At 51.8% G+C, this 22,319-nt stretch overlaps 1 protein-coding gene across 3 annotated transcripts in view; it reads left to right on the forward strand.

The window, feature by feature from the left end:
- The window catches only part of PALLD (palladin, cytoskeletal associated protein), a 382,006-nt gene that overhangs the window by 335,465 nt on the left and 24,222 nt on the right, over window positions 1-22,319 (forward strand). For all 3 annotated transcript variants that reach the window (XM_018051789.1, XM_018051788.1, XM_018051787.1), the window contains exons 11-12: window positions 15,339-15,845; window positions 20,640-20,775. In XM_018051789.1, coding sequence (XP_017907278.1) covers window positions 15,339-15,845; window positions 20,640-20,775 — 643 coding nt within the window. The remainder of the gene's footprint in view (window positions 1-15,338; window positions 15,846-20,639; window positions 20,776-22,319) is intronic.

The following is a 22,319-nucleotide window of genomic DNA, read 5'->3' on the forward strand; positions in this document are numbered from 1 at the left end:
CGCGTGTAGGGGTGTGACGCATGTGGAGATGTGACACCTGTGGGTGTGACGCGTGTAGGGGTGTGACGCCTGTGGGTGTGACGCGTGTAGGGGTGTGACACCTGTGGATGTGACGCGTGTAGGGGTGTGACGCCTGTGGGTGTGACGCATGTGGAGATGTGACACCTGTGGGAGTGACGCGTGTAGGGGTGTGACGCCTGTGGGTGTGACGCGTGTAGGGGTGTGACGCCTGTGGGTGTGACGCGTGTGGAGGTGTGACGCCTGTGGGTGTGACGCGTGTGGAGGTGTGACGCCTGTGGGTGTGACACGTGTGGAGATGTGACGCCTGTGGGTGTGACGCGTGTGGAGGTGTGACGCCTGTGGGTGTGACACGTGTGGAGATGTGACGCCTGTGGTGTGACGCGTGTGGAGGTGTGACGCCTGTGGGTGTGACGCGTGTAGGGATATGATGCCTGTGGGTGTGACATGTGTGGATATGGAGGTAAACACACACACACGAGGGACACAGACCCGCTGGACTCAGCTCTGTGCTGCTCTGAGCCAGGCTCATGCCACCCGTCGGGGAGGAGATGGCCCTGGATGGAAGCCAAATGAATTGGACCCATCTTTCCTTTGTTCTTTGGAGTTTTTATCTATATTCTTGTTAGAAAAGGCTCTTTGGCTTAATTGTTACTGCAAGATGTTCACATTTTGGTGTTTTCCCTCAGGAGGCCGGCAGTGAGGAAACCCAGTTACTCCGTCAGCCCCTCGCCTCACACAAACTGGCCTCCTACTCGGGGTGGGGGGCCCGGTGCCTCCTCCCCTGGACCCCTCGCCCTCCCATGTGCGTTGTCACGCAGGTGCTGTACTCCCTGCCATGGCTTTTCCCATTATTTGTCTTCTGTTTCAGAAAGAACACGGGAGTTCCCTGGCATGCCAGTGGTCGGGACTTGGCACTTTCTGTGGCCCAGGTTCAATCCGTGGTCCAGGAACTGAGATCCCCAAGCTGTGCAGCACAGCCAAGAGCAAGCGGCAGCAGCGCACTCAGGTGTGCGCACCGTTCCTCCCAGTGAGGGGCTGCTAGCGTGTGACAGGACAGTATAATCGTAAGCCCAGTGTGCGCAGCAGGCTTCAGTATCTGCGTGTCTTGGAAAAGATCTGTGAAGTTCCGTAAACAAGTGCGATGCAGCAGCTGTACATTCTGTGAAGTTTTTTCTTCCAAAAGGCATTTCAAGATGTTGCAGGCTTTCCCTGTGTTGGAGGTGGGCCTGAAGACCATGTTACAGAAAATCCCACTTGCTGGAACACCAGATGAGTGACTCTGGACTGAACAGAGTCATGTGTAGTCCTGCTGGAGACCTCATGTGGTTCTAATAAATCTCCCTCATTTTTTTCTTAAGAGTCATTTCAATAAATAATTGGGTTTTTTAATCTAAGGGTTATTTTAGTGGTTTTAGTCATTTCTCAGGAAGGGAACATTTATTACAGTTCTTCCCGGGACATGTTTGGATAGACTTCATTTCCTGCTGGGAGGAGTGGGCCTGCCTCTCCAGGAAGACCCCTGGGCACTGTCCCCAGCACCCCTCCTCCCCACCACTAAGGAATGTCAGGGCCAGCCGGTCAAAGCACAAAGGGTCACAGCCACTTAAAATTGATGATTCCTTCCACAGTCAGCAGTCTCTTCACTGACCATGTCTGTTGAGCCTGCCAGAGTGCCATTCTGAGTTTTTTCAAGAACATTTTCCTTCTCGGATGAGAGGGTGGGGCTGGAGCCTGGTGGTCAGGTGTCTGCGCGTCCGCACCGTGAACCTTCGGACAGTGACACCGAGACCAGCAAGAGCTGACCTCTCAGAGGAGCTGGATCGCGCTGAGTTCCTGGGCCCACCTGTGCATTGCTTTCACTGCTTTGCTTTACCCTCAGGAGGCTGGAGTCATTATTTATCACGAGTTGTTGACTCAGAATGCTTCATTCTTCAGAGACGGGCCTGTGCTCAAACCTAGAAAGTCATCTTTATAAAGTAGTGTTGTTCGTCAGCCTGTAAAAGGTAACAGTGTTTTAAAAATCCAGCATCTTCAGTGATTCAGTCTCTCAGGAGATGGAGTAACTTAGCAAATGAGTGGTATTCAGATTCCAGTCTTGAAAGACACAAGAATGCGTTGTACACTTGGAGGCATTTTAAGCATACTTAAAAGGACGATTTAAAAATAGTTCAGCTTTGCATTCCACAGACAGGAGGAAGCCGAGAGCTGTCTTAGTCAAGGCCTCCAAGTCGCTGGTGGCCCTCAGTTCTGCAGGGAGGTGTGGCACCAGTGGCAGGGGTTCCGGAAGAGGCAGGTCTCAGAGACAGAGCCGCCCCAAGGGCGCAGTGCCCGCGTTCACCGCATTCTTCTTTCTGTCTCTTCAAGGAGCATCTTCTTCCAAGAGCACAGTAAAGGCCAGAACTGAGCATACATGGGAACTTCTGTGCCCTGAAACCCATGCTGGGTTTTTATGTGTTAGGTGGCCTGTCTCCTGAATGTTCCTAGAAGTTTGGATTCACTTTTAACTTGTGAAATATGCAGTGAGACTCTTCACCAGTGTCTCACCTTCTGTCCCTCTACTGCCGTTTAGACTGAGATTGGGTAGCTCTGAATAGATGCTGTGTAGTAGAGGCTGAATGTTTCCCGCAAGTCTGAGTGGCATGGTGGTCAAGGATCTCCCTGCCAGTACAAGAGATGTAAGAGGCACAGGTTCGATCCTTGCATTGGGAAGACCCCCGAGTAGGAAATGGCTCCAGGATCGTTGCCTGGAAAGTTCCGTGGACAGAGGAGCCTGGCGGGCTACAGTTGGTTTGCAAAGAGTTGGACACGATTGAGCAGTGCACACACATGGAGCGTTTACTAGTCCCTCAGTGTAACATATGCTGGTTGATAATACAGATACAGGAACAAGAAATTCCGGGAGCAAATTTATTTCTCAGTTTCAGAGCTTAACTCCTTCAAGTTACTTGGCATATTCTTAGAGCTCCTCTGGTGAGCGAACGTTTGTCAAGTCTGGCGTAGACGTCAGCATCACCTCCGTGGGTATATGTCAGCAACTCCATTACACACATGAACGTCTTCAGCAGGTGCAGCAGGTTCTCTGTGTATCTGGTTCAAGCCCCACTGCAGTGTCTAGGGCCCAGTGACAAGGAAGAACAGGCCATAGAAGGGACAGACGCCCACTGCCGTGGGCAGAACCCACACCAGAAAGGTCCTCTGGTTGGAAAGACCCCAGTAGACGTGGATCCGGATAAACCTGCCGCCTTAATGAGAAAGGCCAGGGTCGTGCTCACAGGCCAGACGCCTGGGTTCAATCTGCATTTGCATCACTTTCCAGGTGTATAACCTTGACAGCTCTTTCAGTGTCTCTTTGTGCCTCCATCTCCTCTTCTGTAAAGTGGAGATGATAGGATCTGTGGGGGGTTTAGAAAGATTAAATGAGGCGGTATGCACTCGCACTTACAGGGGTGTTTGGTACCTGGAAGGTGCCCGGTGACGGCCTTAGCGCAGGAGATACCGCAACAGCGGTGACGGGAGAGGTGACGCGGCCACCCCACCCCCGCCCCGACACACACACACACACACACACACACACACACACACGCACGCGCGCGTGCGCACTTGCAGGACCGACCCCCTCGGGCTTCCGGAATGTGCATTTGCTTGGACACCAGCTCTGTGTCGTCTTTTATGATGTGACCTTCCTTGGAATAGTAGCTTCTGGAGTTATTATATGTTTTAAGAGTTACATTTTATACTTTATGTTTTAAGAATTTTATATATATTTTTACCATCATATTTTTTCTGTGCCCAACGTTAAAAAGTACTCAGACCACAAGTGTAGAAGACTGTGAAAGCAGAAAGAGGAGGCTGCCCTCCACCTTGCTCTGGTTCCCACTGCGGAGATGAGCACTGGGGACCGCTGGCTCTCCGTCCTCCGGAGGGTCTGCTCCGCAGCTTGCGGGCAGGCGTGGGCTCGTCCCCGCATTGGTTTGCCAGCTTCCATCAGGGCAGCTGTATTGAACGTAGTGTGTCCTCACCTGCAGGTTGTCCTGGTGAGGCCTGTGCAGCCGTGTGACCTCTCGTGTATCCATTTCCGTGTCTTGTGCACCAAGGACGCTGGAATGGCTGGGCCCCAGGCCACCTTCAGAGTGTGAGAGAGCGTCTCAAATAACCTAAGCCAGAAATGGGGGCGAGGCAGGCGTTAGTACACGAAATTCAGTGCGACTGGTCTGCAGGTGGCCTGCCCCGGGCCGAAGCGCCCGTCTGCCTGCTCATCTTGTCTCTCGTGGCTTGTTTTCACGTGTTGGCTCTTGCTTGCTTGCCTTCCCTCGGGGGGTCCCGTCCATGTGGTCAGTCGGCTGGCGGAGGACTAGGAGACCCCTTCCTGTCGTCCTCAATGAGAATTCCTGACAGCCTGGCCTGGTTGTATATTTGCCCTTGAACGTCCTATCTTTTGTGGGGGAGACATGGGTGAGGGCTGAGCAGGACTCTGACTTAGATATGCTGAGTTGACGTCAAGTACTGCGTTTCTGTCACATGGAAGTGGGTTGTCAGGTTGGCGTTCTGGACCCGGGAGGGACTAAGGGTGACGCAGAAGAACTCAGGGAGGCACAGAGCATGGGGACAGAAAGCTGGGGGAGACGCTGGGGAGACGAGGCCTGGTCAGAGGTCAGGGAATGAAGATGGGTCTGGTGTCAAAGGTCAGAGGAGGAGAGGGCTCCAGGAAAGAGGCTGGGGGTTGCAGGACAGCAAGGCGAGGATGGGAGGGCATGGGCTGGGGGGACCCCTTTAGAGTGGAACCCCTTTCTGTCTTAGAATATTTACAGCATCAGGTCAGAGTGGCCAAGGGACAAAAAAGGTTCTGTGGTAGGAAGAGGAGAAAGGTCTATTAACACAACAGCGAGTTCACACTTCAGGGCCGCACATTGTGGTGGAAACACACCCAGCCACGCAGAACCTGAAAGCCGCTTTTCTTCCTTTCGGGATGGGGTGTATCTGTAGGTGTATCTGCCTTAAGAAAAGGAAATGGAGCTCGTGTTAACCAGCAGGTGATTATTTTTCACTGCATAGACCTGTCCTTCCTCTTAGAGAAGGATTTTACTGTGAGATTATTTTAGTCTGTCTTTCATACCTTTGAAGCTGCTTCATGTTTGCCAGGACATACATTCATTTTTCCAAAACAGTTGACAGGGAGGTGAAAACAGCATATGCCTAAGGTTATTATGTGTATACAATAAGCACCATACCAGGACCTGGTTAGTTCTTCACAAGTTCCTTAAAAATCAGTCTCTTTATAATGTTTAAATGTTGCTGGACTAAGGATTAAGGCTCATAGACCTGAGAGTTTTTTAGAACCTTGCAGATAGTTGAGAAGCTTTGTCCCAGAGGGGAGAAGTGAATTGTCCGATGTCATAAAAAGCCAGTGGGCAAGCTGGAGTTGAACTTGAACATTTCTCTCTGGTGGCCTCTGTGCTTTTCCTTCTGAATAACCTGTGTGATGGTGGCTTTACCCCTCAGAAAGTCATTGCAGTGTCCCGAGTGCCACGCGGGCCTAGGAGCAGCTAGTTTTGAACTTGGCAGAAATCTGGAGACTTTAATTAAATGCACCTAGCAGTTGGCGAACACCTACATGTGAGGGGAGAGGGCAATGCTGAGCCGAAACTGCTTGGAGGGGAGAGACGTGGGAGAATGCCTTTTCTTCCAGGCGAGTGAAGCCCTTAGGTTGTTTAAGAGGCAGCACCTTTTCCCAAGATCATCATTCATCATACAAGCCTGAGCTTCACAGCCCTGCTTCTGGGACTCAGGGCAGCAGCCACAGCTGAGGGGAAGATGACACAGACATCTCCCCCAGCCTTAGGGGGATGCTTTGAAGTTCAGTTCAGTCATCAGTCGTGTCCAGCTCTTCATGACCCCGTGGACTGTAGTGTGCCAGGCCTCCCTGTCCATCACCATCTCCCAGAGCTCACTCAAACTCATGCCAGTCGAGTCAGTGATGCCATCCAACCATCTCATCCTGTGTCGTCCCCTTCCCCTCCTGCCTTCAGTCTTTCCCAGCATCAGGGTCTTTTCCAGTGAGTCAGTTCTTCACATCAGGTGGCCAAAATATTGGAGTTTCAGCTTCAACATCAGTCCTTCCAATGAATATTCAGGACTGATTTAGGATGGACTGGTTTGATCTCCTTGCAGTCCAAGGGACTCTCAAGAGCCTTCTTCAGCACAACGGTTCAAAACGTCAGTTCTTTGGTGCTCAGCTTTCTTTATGGTCCAGCTCTCATATCCATACATGACTACTGGAAAAACCATAGCTTTGACTAGACGGACCTTCGTCAACAAAGTAATGTCTCTGCTTTTTAATAGGCTGTCTAGGTTGGCCACAGCTTTTCTTCCAAGTAGCGAGCGTCCTTTAATTTCATGGCTGCAGTCACCATCTGCAGTGATTTTGGAACCCAAGAAAATAAAGTCTGTCACTGTTTCCATTGTTTCCCCATCTATTTCCCATGAAGTGATGGGACCAGATGCCATGATCTTCGTTTTGTGAATGTTGAGTTTTAAGCCAACTTTTTCACTCTCCTGTTTCACTTTCATCAAGAGGCTCTTTAGTTCCTCTTCACTTTCTGCCATAAGGGTGGTGTCATCTGCATATCTAAAGTTATTGATATTTCTCCCTACAATCTTGATTCCAGCTTGTGTTTCATCCAGTCCGACATTTTGCATGATGTACTCTGCATAGAAGTTAAATAAGCAGGGTGACAATATACAGCCTTGACGTACTCCTTTCCCAGTTTGGAACCAGTCCATTATTCCATGTCTGGTTTTAACTGTTGCTTCTTGATTTCTCAGGAGGCAAGTAAGGTGATCTGGTATTCCCATCTCTTTCACAATTTTCCACAGTTTGTTGGGATCCACAGTCAAAGGCTTTGGTGTAGTCAATAAAGCAAAAAGTAGATGGTTTTCTGGTACTGTCTTGCTTTTTTGATGATCCAACAGATGTTGGCAGTTTGATCTCTGGTTCCTCTGACTTTTCTAAATCCAGCTTAAACATCTGGAAGTTGTCGGTTCATATACTGTTGAAGCCTAACTTGGAGAATTTTGAGCATTACTTTACTAGCATGTGAGATGTGTGCAACTGTGTGGTAGTTTGAGCATTCTTTGGCATTGCCTTTCTTTGGGATTGGAATGAAAACTGACCTTTTCCAGTCCTGTGGCCACTGCTGAGTTTTCCAAATTTTCTGGGATATTGAGTGAAGCACTTTATCAGCATCATCGTTTAGGATTTGAAACAGCTCAATTGAAATTCCATCACCTCCACTAGCTTTGTTCATAGTGATGCTTCCTAAGGCCCACTTGACTTCACATTCCAGGATGTCTGGCCCTAGGTGAGTGATCACACCATCATGGTTATCTGGGTCTTGAAGATCTTTTTTGTATAGTTCTTTGTATTCTTGCCACCTCTTCTTAATATCTTCTGATTCTGTTAGATCCATACCATTTCTGTCCTTTATCAAGCCCATCTTTACTTGAAATGTTCCCTTGGTATCTCTAATTTTCTTGAAGAGATCTCTAGTCTTTCCCATTCTATTGTTTTCCTCTTATTTCTTTGCATTGATCACTGAGGAAGGCTCTCTTATCTCGCCTTGCTGTTCTTTGGAACTCTACATTCAGATGGGTATATCTTTCCTTTTCTCCTTTGCCTTTAGCTACTCTTCTTTTCTCAGCTATTTGTAAGGCCTCCTGAGACAACCGTTTTGCCATTTTGCGTTTGTTTTTCCTGGAGGATGCTTCTAAATACATGTTAATAGTTAGCCTTGCACTCATAGCCTCCCTTGAACCCAGCGCAGCGCATTCTCGTTCGCCTCCTGCTAACTCGTTTTGATGGTCTAAGTGGTTGTCCTCTGGACTGTGACTTGTATACCTGTTGTGTAGTGTGCTTAGAGGTGCTCAGTTGTGTCCAAGTCTGTGTGACCCCATGGACTGTAGCCCGCCAGGAGCCTCTGTCCATGGGATTTTCCTGGCAAGAACACTGGAGTGGGTTGCCATTTCCTCCTCCAGGGGATCTTCCCAACCCAGGGATCGAACCCTGGTCTCCTCGTTGTTCTTTAGCACTGAGCGGCCTGGGAAGCCCTTGTATACCTGTCTCCAGGGGCAGCACTCAGGTGTTGGGTAGCTCTCACCCAATGGGCATCGTTTCTGTGGTGGAAGACGCACACTGAAGCGTGCATACAGGACAAGGCCACTGAAGGACAGCGTGCGTCTCGCCGGTGCGTCCCGTCGTGCCCCTGCCGGGCCAGCCTCAGGTCACAGCGGGAGCTGCCGCAGTCCAGACTGAAGCCCTTCTGGGTATTCTGTATCCTGTCTGTAGGCACCCAGAACTAATCTGCTGAGCTCTCAGACATACAATGCTGAGCTCATCCCAGTCGGAGAGGAAAGTTCACTTACCTGCCTTCGTGTGAAAATGCCTGGCATTGGGCGGTCCCAGGTGGGCCTGTGCCAGGCAGCCTGCCTGAACACGCCAGGGGCTTGTGCTGGACCGTGATGTGTCCCCGCGTCTGTGAGCGGTGGGTGCTGGGAGCAGGCTGCGGGTCACAGCCCTGCCTTAAAGTCCTTCTGAACCGCAGGGCCCGGTTCACAGGGTGCAGGGCTTCGGTGTCACATAGTCGGAAGGGAAGGAAAGCACGCACGCCACAGCCTGTTTACTCTGAGAGCGTGACAGCTTTCCAGCCTCATGACCCCAGGAGTCCCTGCGGACAGTTGTGATTGCTCCCTCTCCATCGCCGTGAGCCCTGGGACTTTCCAAGTCACACAGAAGCTGCTTTCCAGAAGCCTGCTTTCATTTTGACCTTGGGCTACGGCCCCCAGGGACAGAGCCATAACCTTTCTCTGTTTACTGAGCAGTCGGGATGGGACGACACAGCGCATGGCTTTGGCGCCCCCCTGCCCTCTTTCCCTAACCCACGGGCTTGTCAGCCACCCTCCCAGGCCAGCACCCACCTCCCACCCGCCGTGGCTCTGTGAGCAGAAGGTGGGGAGCCCAACCCTGGCTCAGTCCCTGCCCCGGTCTCCGGGCCCCCTCCCAACGAGGCCCTGTTGTCCACTTGCCTGTGAAGAGGCCGGTCCCTGCAGGAAGAAGGTGGTCCTCTCTGAAAGGCAGCCAGGGCGGGCGTGGCCGTGCTTGTGTGAGAGGCGTTTGTGGGGCTCACACGGGGACAGCGTGCATCTCGCCGGCGCGTCCCGTCGTGCCCCTGCCGGGCCAGCCTCTTTGCCCCCACTGCGCTTTGCCCCCCGGCTGCCTGGCTTCTCCAAGGCTGCCTTCAACAGGTTACAAGGGAGAGGACAGAATCGGAAACTGAAAGTGGTTTCCACAGCTCTGTTTCGGTCAAATCTGAATCTTCCCCACTCAGCCATCCATAAATGCGTTCCTGCTGACAGCCGTGCCCAGACGGTCGGGGGTGGGAGGATGGGGAGTTGTGATTCCTGTGACAGAGACAGGACCCCTCATTAGTCCTGACACATCTCCTCCGGAGCTGCCCGAGCTGCACCACCTCATCCTGGAAAGAGTCCATGCCTCCACGTATAGACATTTAAAACTTTGCCCAATGGTTCCGATCCGAAAGGTGTGGGTTGCTATGGGAGTAAAGAGGTGTGAGAGTGAAGGGTCCTCAGGAGGGAAAGGGACCACAGGCTCCTTAGAAACCCTGTGAAAGGTGCCAGTTCTCCTCCACACACCTGCCTGGTTCTCCAGGAACTGATGTGACCTTGAACAAGTCACTTAGCGGGTTCCCTTTTATACACAGGCTGTGGCATGTGAGCAGTCCTGCGAGCTCGTTCTTCAGAACTGAAGGAGGGAAGAGCAGAGAACTGCTGAGACTTTCTGAACTGGGGGTGTGGTGGGGTGAGGAGGGGAACCGAAGGGGCCGGACGGGGCAGCTTTAACAGGATGGCCTCACTGTCCTGCTTCAGGCTGGGAGCCTTCACCCGAGTTTCCCACCTTACGCGGAGCCCCCAAGACACTCACATCAGTTCATATTTTTCCATTTTCACAGAAAGGGTAGCAGGAAAAACGGGGACACCAAAAAAGTGATGAATTGTTTTCTAACAAATAGCTTTTTAAAAGGTGTTTTACAAATACTGAGTGTTTCATTTTTATTATGTGGGTTTCAGGTGTAGAACATGGGAGTGCCATGTCATACACACTGCAGAGTGGGCGCCACTGCAGGTCACGCGACCCCTTCACCCCTTTCACGCCTCCCAAACCGCTTCCCTCCGGTAACAGCTGGACTAATGTCTTTACCTGTGTATTTTGTTTGTTTAGATTCCACATATGAGTAAAAGTCACATGGTATTTGTCTTGAGCCTCCAGGTCCATCCACGTTGTCACGAATGGCAGCATTTCTTTTTGTGTTTATGGCTGAGTAGTACACCATTGTGTATGTGTGTGTACATGTGTGTGTACATGTGTGTGTGCATACATACATGCTGTCTGTACATACCACATATTCTGTATCCATTCATCTGTCAGTGGACACTTAGGTTGATTTTACATCTTGGCTATGGTGAATATGCTGCTATGAACAGTGGGGTGTGTCTATCTTTTCAAACTAGTGCTTTCATTTTCTTTAGATAAATAAAGAGGTGGAGTTGCTGGACCATACTGTAGTCATTATATTTCCAGTTTCTTGAGGAATCTTAATACTGGTTTCCATAGTGGGTACCCCAGTTTACATTCCTGCTAGCAGAATTTTTTTTCCTTAAGTTTTTTTCTATTAACATTTTTCAGATTCTTTTTCTCATTTAAGTTACTGCAGAACCCCAAGCAGAGTTCCCTGTGCCAGGCAGTAGAAATTCCCTCTTCTTGCCACTCCGCTCCAACATTTGTTATTTCTTGCCTTTCTGATGATGGCCGTTCTGACGTGTGAGGCGACACCTCGCTGTGGTTTTGATGTGAATTTCCCTGCTGATTAGCCGTGGTGGGCATCCTTTCATGTGCCTTTTGGCATCTGTATGTCTTCCTTGGGAAAATGTCTGTTCAGAGCCTCTGCCTTTTTTTTGTTTTCGTTGTTTGTGTTTTTGTTGTTGAGTTGAATGAGTCTTTATGTATTTTGGATATTAACTCCTTACAGGATATACAGCTGGTAAAGAAACCTCCTGCAATGCAGGAGACCTGGGTTAGATCCCTGGGTTGGGAAGATCCTCCGGAGAAGGGAAAGGCTACCCACTCTGGTATTCTGGCCTGGGGAATTCCATAGACTGTATAGTCCATGGGGTCGCAAAGAGTCAGACACGACAGAGCGACTTTCACTTTCACAGGATATACAATTCACAGCTGTCTTTTCCCACTCAGTATATTGCCTTTTTGTCTTGATGGTATTTCCTTTGCTGTGCAGAAGCTTTTTAGATTGACGTAGTCCCACTTGTTTATATTTGCTTTTTTCCCTGCTTTGGAGTTAGATCCGGGGAAGCAGCTCTAAAACTGATGTCAATGTGGCAGAGAACTCTGGGTGATTTCCTGAAGCCGCAGGCAAGCTTGCCTTTCTGAGACCTTTCACTTCATTTGCTTTTTTGTCTGTCTGTGAAAACCAAGTTTTATAAAAATAACTTGGGCACTGAGAAAGTGACTTAGATTCATGCATTTCGTCATCTCAGAATCCAGGTGTGAAAATCATTTAATTCAGTTGTTGTTTTTTTTAAATATTAGAATTTGCACAGAAACCAAGTCAGAAACGTTCAGATTCAAAATGATTGTTCAGCCCTCCCTTCCCCCAACCCCTGCCGTGCCTCTGCCTGTTACATCCTCACTTGCACAAAATGGGGGGTTGGGTGGGGGGGTGGCCCAATTCTTCATGCAGGATGTTCTAGGAACGGATCACCGGGATACCTTTTCACTTCTTGTGAAATGAACAGAAACTGCACTAGCTTCTTGAACTGGCGCTTACTGCTAACAGTAGCATCTCAGCAGTTTTAAGCCCTTCAGTTCAGTTCAGTTCAGTTGCTCAGTCGTGTCCTACTCCTTGCGACCCCATGAATCGCAGCACACCAGTCCTCCCTGTCCATCACCAACTCCCGGAGTTCACTCAAACTCACGTCCATCGAGTCGATGATGCCATCCAGCCATCTCATCCTCTGTTGTCCCCTTCTCCTCCTGCCCCCAATCCCTCCCAGCATCAGAGGCTTTTCCAATGAGTCAACTCTTCGCATGAGGTGGCCAAAGTACTGGAGTTTCAGCTTTAGCATCATTCTTTCCAAAGAAATCCCAGGGCTGATCTCCTTTAGAATGGACTGGTTGGATCTCCTTGCAGTCCAAGGGACTCTCAAGAGTCTTCTCCAACACCACAGTTCAAAAGCATCAATTCTTCGGCTTTCAGCTTTCTTCACAGTCCAACTCTCACATCCATACATGACCACTGGAAAGCCCTTGCAAGTTAGCAAATGTGGTGGGGTTTTTTAATGCCTGGATGAGTAGGCTTGAGCCCGTGGACAACATTAGAACCAGCATCCTGATGGTCTGAGCTTCCTTGGCCGGGTTCTTTGAAGAAGCCTGGCTTGTCAGGGGCCATTGCTGACCTGGGGCAGGGGAGTCCCCACACAAACACAGAGACAGCGTGATGTCTAGAGCCATGTGCCAGGGCAGCTTCACACAGCCAGGCTGGAAATACCTTCAGAGAGAGCTGAAGCCCTGGCTGTCGTGAGCCCAGCTGGCCCAGAGGATGTGAGCCGAGCATAGAGCGTGGCTTCCACGGGGCACACGGGGCAGTTCCAGTCCTGGGGCAGATCAGCTGGATGGTGGGGGGATCGACGGTCCAGGGGTAGGACACATCTTCTGGGGAGTAGGAATTAAGAAGAAAGTAAGCGCAGGGAGGTCAGAAAGGAGCATCTGGGGAGTCAGGAAGTCAGCATTGGCGGGTGGTGTTCATGAGTCCCATTCCTGGGTCAGTTCAGTCTACCCAAACCGCAGACTTCTGTGATGAGCTCCAGCATCCAGTGTATCCCAGCAGTGGCACGGCCGCTTGTAAAGCATTCGAACCAAGCTCCACAGTGTTAGGCACCAGTGCTCTTGGCCTTCCGCAACCAGTAGAGATCGACCAGTGGCCAGATAAGAAGTTCCTGCAAGGCTTTTCTTGGGGCCCCTGCTGCTGCAGAGGGAGGGGGCCAGGTGGGGAACAAGAACAAGTGACAGGTGCCCTTGCTTGCGCACTCCTGGAGTAGAGAGAGGCTGAGCTGCTCCCTTCTGTGGGGTGAGGGTAGTGGTGTGTCCAGGAGACGGGCCAGAGGGGTGGCTTAGGTGGCTTGCCCGTCCCTCTGGTGGTGCTGTGTGCAGGGGGCATGCGAAGAACCTGCCTGCTTTTGCTCCTGGCTCTTCAGAAGCGGCAGCTGGGCTTTTCGGTCTCTTGGCCTCTCGTGGTCCATAATCTGCCCCACTGCGCAGGCACGCGGGTGTCATCACACCCTGCAGATCTTTGTTACTCGAGGAGCGGTGTGTCCAGGTGCGTGCCCTGCAGCAGAGCGTCCCAGTCTCAGCCCATCTCGCTGGGACCGCCCAGAGTTCACCACTGCTGGGAGCCTGGCTGCTTGGCTCAGCTTCTCATGTGCAGCCCTGTTGTCCTTACACTTCAGTTTTCATGTGCTTCATTGTAATCACTTCACTGTTCAACTGTAGCTGGGAATCGATTCGTGGGAAGGAGTTGAGCGATTCCTTCACCCATGTTGTATCTATGACACTTGGTAACAGATCTGAATCCCCTTTTTCTTTAACTTTTGATCAGGAGCTTCAGTCCCTCTTATTGCTTTGAATTTGAAGATTTAATGCCTATAGATAAGGAAGGCTTGGGGGGTTAATTAATTTATTATAATTGGAGGCTAATTACTTTACAGTATTGTGATGGTTCTTGCGATACATTGACATGAATCAGCCATGGGTGTACATGTGTCCCCCATCCTGAACCCCCCTCCCACCTCCCTCCCCATCCCATCCCTCTGGGTTGTCCCAGTGCACCAGCTTTGAGTGCCCTGTTTCATGCATTGAACTTGGACTGATCTGTCTCACATACAGTAATATACATGTTTCAGTGGGAGGGTTGCTTTTCAGTTTTAAATGGTTTCAGCTTCTCCGTGGACTGTTCCTGTTTTATTTGTGCTTAGAGTGCCACCTTCTGTTGACGTTTCTTCTGACAGATATGGTCACTGTGTGGATAAAGGAAAACATCCTGGATGTAAAACTCAGCTCGAGAGGAAAGGTTTTGAGTAAAACGAGAGTACGATTTTAGCCGATTACTAGTTAGTTGCTGACTTCTTTATCAAAAAAAATTCAAACTCTGCTTGGTGGAAAATACTTGAGGAATTAAAGCTGCATTATTGTAAAATACCAGAGCTTCCCTGGTAGCTCAGCTGGTAAAGAATCCACCTACAATGCAGAAGAAACCAGTTCAACTCCTGGGTTGGGAAAATCTTCTGGAGAAGGGATAGGCTACCCACTCCAGTATTCTTGGGCTGCCCTGGGGGCTCAGACAGTAAAGAATCTGCCTGCAATGCAAGAGACTTGGCTTCAGTTCCTGGGTTGGGAAGATCCCCTGGAGGAGGGCATGACAACCTACTCCAGTATTCTTGCCTGGAGAATCCCATGGATAGAGAACCTAGAGGGCTGTAGTCCACGGGGTCACAAAGAGTTGGACACAACTGAGGCACAGCACAGCACATTGTAAAGTTAATCATTTGTTACTGCTTATTGAACCCCTGCCCGTGAACGATGGGTGTTATATGTACGTTTCAGATGTGATGCCAAATGTCAGTATGTATTAAAGTTGGTGTAAATAGTTGGCAGTTTCAAAATTGGGGTAGAATAAATGGCATGTGCTTTTTAGGGAGCAAAGGCAGAAATCACAGTAGGTCTCCCCCACCCCCGGATCAGCCTGTGGTATTTATTGATTACAGAGTTGACAGCAATGAGGCAGGCAAATTGGATTCACCTAAATCTGCCAAAAATAAATTAAATCGGGTGTTTCTTTTAACTTTCCCATTGTGATAAATTTTTCCCAAAACGTTGGCCCCAGATGAGAGGGTGAGAACTCCGGTTCGAAGTTTTCCGCTTAGGAGATTCTGGTTCTGCTAAAATGCAGTGCTGTGGCTCCCGGGGGCCACACCGCGCCCACTGGCACGTGTTAGCCGGCTTGGCTCGCCTCAGGTCTGAGTCCGGTGAGACGCTGGTCAGCGGTGTCCTCGGTGGCCCTCGGGCTTCTGGGGGTCGCGGTTCCCGCGCCCCGACCCTGCCGCACGTCTGAAGGTGTGCTTTTCTCCCCGCGCCCCGACCCTGCCGCACGTCTGATGGTGTCCTTTTCTCCCTGCAGGGACGCGCTCAGGATCCAGCAGCTGCAGCAGCAGATCCGCCGGGAGCGCGAGGCCCGCGCGCGCCCCTCGCCGCCCGCGTCCCCGGAGCAGCCGGAGTCGCGCGCGGAGCCCATGAGCGCGCTGGCTGCCCGCCCCGCGCCCGCCATGCAGGCCTCCAGCTCCTTCAGCTACGCGCGCCCCAAGCAGTTCATCGCCGCCCAGAGCCTGAGCCCCAGCGCGCCCCGGTCCCCGGCGCCCGCGTCCCCGCCGACCTCCGAGCCCGAGTGGGGCGCGCTCCCGCCGCCGCCGCCGCCGCTCAGCCCGCCGGCGCTCGCCACAGGGCCCGACTTCTTCCCGCCGCCGCCGCCTCCACCTCCGCCCGGCCCGGGTCCCGCGCCCCGCGCCGCCCGCCCAGGCCCCGCGCCCGCGGCGCTGCTCCGTGCCCTGCTGCCCTCGCAGCCCGCCACCGCCACCACCGTCTCCACCGGGGTCTCCGCTCTCGGCCTGCCGCGCGCCGCCCCCGCTGCGTGAGTGCCCACCACCCCTCTGCACGGGTCTGCGCACGGTGGGGGGCCAGCTGCTGGGGGCCGAGGTGGGGTCAGGGTGCGCGCCCAGGGGAGGTTGCAGTCCCTGCGTGCCGGGATCAGGAGGTGAACACGTCCACGCGCACATTTCCATCCGGGCAGTGACTGGAGGGGCCACACTTGATGGAGATACGCGAGGCCCTGTCCCTGAATGATGCAGCCAGCCCTGGCCCCAGCCCCCTACCCCATCTCTACAGGGATCCATCATCTTCTGCCAAACTCTGAATGGCTTTCCTTAGGTCACAGTGCTAACGTGGCAGCCCTCTAAAATCTTCTCTTGGAAACCCTTTGAGGATAAATAAGCTGGCAAAACAAACCCACGGGGAGGCGTCTGGCACGTCTTGAAGTGTAGTAAGAGCTGGCACTCACCCATCCACTGAGGAGGTCAGAACTGTCTGCTGGCCAAGGCGAGGCCAGGGCCGCATCTCAACCCTCCCTGTTGGAATCCTGCTTCAGGGCTGGCAGGATCCCAGTACTCTTCAGAGAGAAAAGGAGGCCCTAAGTAGGGTTTCCTATGGGAATAAAAGTGAGGAGACCCTAGAATTCGAGTTATACTCATTCACAGCAGGTTCCCACCCTGGGGTGGGCTTGTGGCTCCTTCGCGATGAGACTGCTGTTTGCCCTCCAGGTGTGCCCAGGAGTGCCTGTTAGGTGCGTCCTGCTTCGTTAGGTGCGTCCTGCTTCGTTAGGCATTTTCTAAACGCTGCCTGAGGAATTCTGCGATTGAAATCTGGCTTCTTCTCAGGTCCTTATGGGAAAAAGCTCAGTCGGGTGACTGTAAATAGTCACATAAGGAGGGGAGCGAGGATGGTAGTGGTGTAATCACGGGCTTCGTCCAGAGTCGAGTCCAACCTCTGGCCTGAGCAAACCTTTGACTCTTTGTTACGTGATACCCTTCATCTTCTTACCATGGAAGTGCCATGAAAACACTCGCTGTTTGGAAGAAAAGCTGTGACATACCTAGACAGTGATTTTAAAAGCAGAGACATCATTTTACCAGCAGACGTCTGTCTAGTCAAAGCTGTCATTTTTCCAATAGTCAGGTACGGATATGAGAGCCGGACCATAGAGAAGACTGAGTCTCAAAGAATTGATGCTTTTGAACTGTGGTGCTGGAGAAGACTCTGGAGAGTCCCTTGGACTGCAAAGAGATCAAACCAGTCAATCTAAAAGAAATCAGTCCTGAATGTTCATCAGAAGGACTGATGCTAAAGCTGAAGCTCTGATACTTGGGCCACCGGATGCAAAGCACTGACTCATTGGAAAAGACCCTGATGCTGGGAAAGATTGAGGTCAGGAGAAGGGGACAACAGAGGATGAGATCGTTGGATGTCATCACCATCTCAATGGACATGAGTTTGAGCAAGCTCCGGGAGATGGTGATGGCCAGGGAAGCCTGGTATGCTGCAGTCAGTGGGGTCTCAGAGTCAGACAGGACTTAGCAACTGAACAACAACAACATTTGTCAGTTGGAATTTGGTGAAAGATGAGTCCACCACCACCTTGGACAAGGGGGCAGTGTCATACCTTTTACCATCTTAGGCAGAAACAGTAGTTTATTCTGTTCTCTGACTTTGAAATTCCCTTGCATTCAGCAGTTTTAAGGGCTCATCTCAAGTAACAGAAGTGCTTACTCATACGGAGTCATGGTATTTTATAATTATTACCAGAGAGGAGACCAGCAGCTCCTGCCATTTCTTCAAAGCTAATGGGGACATCACTCCGATCTTACAGCTGTGGAAAGCTGTACCCAAGGGAGGTGGGCCCTCTGACACCATGTTCAATGGTGACCCCAGGCCTCCAGCTCTATGCCAGCCTAGAAGCCACAGTTGTGTGGTCACCCTTTTGTCCACAAAAAATTTCCTGTTGCAAAATCACACACACTTAAAGAATTCCTTCTTTCGGTTTGATACATGTGACCTTTGGAACATTTTTTCCTCTGCAAAATTGTGGGATCACTGGTTTGCATTCTGAATTAAAAATGAAAAAGGAACTTTGTAGCCATCATAATAACTCAAATAAATCCATTCCAATTTGCCCAAGACTGAGAGTCCCTTTCAGACCGGTTGGCATCCTTGAGTTTGTAGGAGCTGCCCAACCCTGGTCAGTTGGCTCTTTAGTTACTTGTCTGTGTTTCGTGGGGCACTTGTGGATTGTAACAACAGACTCAGGCTCACTTACCTGTTATTTGTCTGGTTGGACAGCTTTGCCATACACGTCAAGTGCCTGTAAGTAGACTGATTACAAGTGACTTGGTGAAGTAGCAATCCATTAGTTTGGTTGGTTTTTTGTTGTGCTTCTTTGCCTATCTGAAATGCAAATTTCAGATACCTCTATTTTATGTTTTTGGTGTTGCTTTTAACTTTTAATTTATATTGGAGTACAGCCAGTTAACAATGTTGTGAGAATTTCAGATGGACAGCAAAGGGACTCAGCCATACATATACATGTATCCAGGCTCCCCCAAACTCTCCTCTCATCCAGGCTGCCGTGCAACACTGAGCAGAGTCCCCTGTGCTATCCAGTAGGTCTTTGTTGGTTCTCCGTTTCACGTGGCGTCCATTTTGCATGGCCTGTGTCCATTCCAGTCCTTGTTTTGTGGCTTGTGCAGTTTTCCTGCACAGCCACGAGAGGCAGCAGTGTCTCTTGACCAAGACACAGAGCAGGCCGTGGGGAAGCAGGAGCTAGCACTGTTCAAAGCCAGCCAGGCAGAGTGGCCACACCTGTGCGCCTGGGAACCAGAGGGCACAGACCGCAGAGTCCTGGGGGCAGTTTCGGATGCCAGGCTTGGTATGCCACTCATGTTGACACTGATTACTCTCGCAGTCTTCCCTCTGAAAAGTGGGCGCTCATTCCTGCTGAGCCCTGGCGGGGGTCACCCCTCCAGGAGTGACATCAGCCCTCATTTAGGTGTGAGCAGAATCTCCCCTGCCGCCCGTGTGCTCTGTCAGGCCGTTGTGAACACAGACAGTGGCTGTGACTTCTGAGCACTGGCACAAGCCCCTCCCAGGTACTGAGGTCTCCACCTAGCAGTTGCCTTTTTTTTTTTTAATTGAAGGATAATTGCTTTACAGAATTTTGTTGTTTTCTCTCAAACTTGAACATGAATAAGCTATAAGTATATATATATATATATATATATATCTCCTCCCTTTTGAACCTCCCTCCCATCTCCCACCGCGTCCTACCCTTCTAGGCTGATACAGAGCCCCTGTTGGAGTTTCCTGAGCCGTATAGCAAATCAGATATCTCTATTTTCTTAATCATCAGTTGCACTAATGGCTGTTTCAGTGTTTGCGTTTAGCATCGTCTTGTTCTCATCTGTAAAAGAGTAGCTTCTAAACAGTCTGTGAAGATGTGGATTTGCGTCTTATGTCTGGGCAACGGAGGGCCAGGCAGAAGGCAGGAGCGGCAACGGACCACAGAGGCAGGGAGGCTGTACGGCCTCCCCACAGCCCACGGCCTTGATGTGGGTCAGGGTTTAGGGGATTTCTGTGGATCCCGTCCCTCCCCACTTTCCTTCCTGAGGCTGTGGGGTCACCGCCCTTCCCAAAGCTGGCTACAGACTCACTTGTCCAGTCAGCGGAGTGTCTCCAGTGGAGGCAGTTCCTACCGCAAGCACGCGAGCACTGTTCACCGGGGCCGGTGGTCGTGCTTTCGCTGGCGCACGCGGGGAGGACTGTGTGCACGGCAGGTCAGCACCCCAGGCAGGCGGGGCTGTCGCTGGCTCCCGGGCGCGGTGAAGAGTGCTGGTTTGGGTAACAGTTTATTTGAAGAGCTGTCTTAATTTTTAATTGTACAAACCATTGTGAAGGGAAAGCATGTCTGTCAGCAGACACATTTTTATTCCTGAGGAGTGGCTCTCTGCTCCTTGGAAGTCAGCGGGTGCCACGCTGGGGGCAGATGCTACACCCTGCTTTCTCCCTGACCTTAGAGCCTCAGCCTTACTCTGTGCTCAGGTTTTAACATAATTTCTTAGTGTTTGCTGAATCACGTTAGTAATTAGTCCAAAGGAGATGCTGTCAGAAAGAGAGATTCCCTGTTAAACGGAGAGGGTGCCCCGCCGACCCCCCGGGCTGGCTCTTGCTGCCCCTCCGCGATGCAGTCCTCCCAGTCCAGCTCCACCCGGACCCCCCCCTCCTGTCTCCTGGCAGCACCACCTCCCCACCGCCACTGCAGGAGCTGATTTTCGCAAGAATAGTGGCTCGAGGCTGCTGCACAGAGTCTGCTCTGGTGCCCGGACCGGAGCAAGGCCCCAACCAGTGGGTCGGCAGGGGTGCTGGCCGGCTCCTGGCGCTCCACGCAGCATCCTGGGGTCCTCTTCCGTTCATCCCCCTCCATCCCCTCCCGGCCCGCACCCGTTCCTGTTTCCTCTTCATTCCTGTCCCACCTAGAAGTCCTGCCGCAAGGTGTGTTCTATGATTTAGATTTATTCTCCAGCTTCAGCATCAGTCCTTTCAATGAACAGTCAAGATTGATGCCCAAAGGCACAACCTGACGTGGCAGAAACCCAGGTCTGCATACAGACGGTGCCACATGTTGCTTGCTGCTGCCTCTTCTACCTCGGTGCTCATCTCACCCCGTGACACGCCAGTGTGTGCCAGCGATTGTGTCTGTGACACTGGTCCACACCCAGCAGGAGGGGCGTGGGCCCAGGGTGGACAGCCCCGAGCGCTGGGCTGGGTGTGCCTGACGGACCAAACCCTGACCCTGCCTCCACTGTGTGCTCTCCCGCAGGGGGCTTCCCAAGAAGGCCGGCAGACCTGCCAGGATGGCCTCCGACGAGGAGATCCAGGGCTCCAAGGACGCGGTCATCCAGGACCTGGAACGCAAGCTGCGCTTCAAGGAGGACCTGCTGAACAACGGGCAGCCGGTAGGGGGCGGTAGAGGGCGGGGACATGCTGAGCAGGGGCAGGCGGTAGGGGCAGTCCCTGGAGCCAGCGAGTTCCGTCCTCACCAGCCTCAGGGCTGGAGCCTCACCCTCACACCTGGCCTTCAGCTGAGCACCGTCCTCACAGCTGGTGTAGCGCCCCCCCCAAGCCCCCACGCGCCTCTCCAGGTTGACGTTTGCTTGTGGAGGGGAGAGCATGGGGGGAGGCTCTGCGGCCTCCTTCCATGAACCATTCCTGGGGGCTGGGGAGGAATACAGCAGCTTGGAGGTAGAGGGGGCAGGAATGCTGAGGCCCTCCAACACTACAGAGAAAAGGGACAGTCTACAGTCACACCGCCCCGATCACACCCGAGCTTGTCCTGCTTGGAAGCTAAGCAGGGTCGGGCCTGGCGAGCCCTTGGGTGGGAGGCAGAGAGAGGGAACCAGTCCCGCAGGAGGGTAGGGCTGGGGGCTGTGCCCAAGGTCTGTCTGCCCAGAGGCGGTGGACGGGAACTCAGTTCTGGGCTCTGCGCCCTGCCCTGCCTTGCTTCTGCAGAGAAGGCCGCGCACCTTGGGAGACCATGCTGGTCTGGTCTAGGCTGTCCGGTGCGGGGTCCGTTACCACGCTTGTGCTCGTCTGTCAGGGCGGCTCAGCTCGGTTCTGGACGGCAGTGCTCGCTGCTCCGAGGCGGCAGGTTGTAGACAGGCTAGGAGGCAGTCCACACAGGCGCTGCCTCCGCAGTGCTTCCTTGTCAGGTGTTGGCTTGTTTGTTTTCTGGGCTCACTGCCCCCGAGTTCCTGAAGGGCACAGGCAAACGAGTCTAGGAAATGAGACTTCTTTGTGGGGGGGCCAGTGACCTGTGTGCTTTACCAGGGGCATTGGCCTGGCTCTTCGGCAGAAGCAGAGAGGGGCCTCTTGTGTAAAGTGTCCCTGAGCACCTTCTCCAGAGGGGCAAGCCTGCATGCTGACTCTGTTTTCTAGGAGCTGCGGTTATCCCGCCCTGATAGATAAAGGCGTGAGCACAGACTGCTTCGGTTGGGAGGCTGGGGCCCAGAGGAGGGGGCTGGGTGCTGATCTGGGGCTGAGGAAGACTGACATGCTAAAGAGACCCCACGTTACTCACCTCACTGAGATTTTCACACGGGGGAAGTACCTTCTCCCTGAAACAAGTGGTCGCATGTGCAAATGAACACATTCTGGAAGTTTTCCCTGGCTCTGTCAACCAGAGCCTTTGAAAGATTAAAACAGACTTACGGGATCTTTCTCAAGCCAGGTAAAGGCTTTTTTCAAGATTTTGTTTGTTTGTTTGTTTAAATATTCCTTATGAACTAATAACTCTTGGTTTAAAAGATTTCTATAAGCTATTATTATTACACTACATGTATTTATATTTGTTATATATATGTCATATCTCTCTTGCATAGAAGTATATATTATTTGGATTTGTTCAGCAGTGAACGACATTTCCAGTATTTTCTGTACATTTCCACATTTGAGAATTTTAAAAGGACAAGTAAGGTTTCTGTTCTTAGAAAACGTGACCGTC

The sequence above is a fragment of the Capra hircus genome, chromosome 8 (genome assembly GCF_001704415.2).
Source record: "Capra hircus breed San Clemente chromosome 8, ASM170441v1, whole genome shotgun sequence".
NCBI classification, from domain to species: domain Eukaryota; kingdom Metazoa; phylum Chordata; class Mammalia; order Artiodactyla; family Bovidae; genus Capra; species Capra hircus.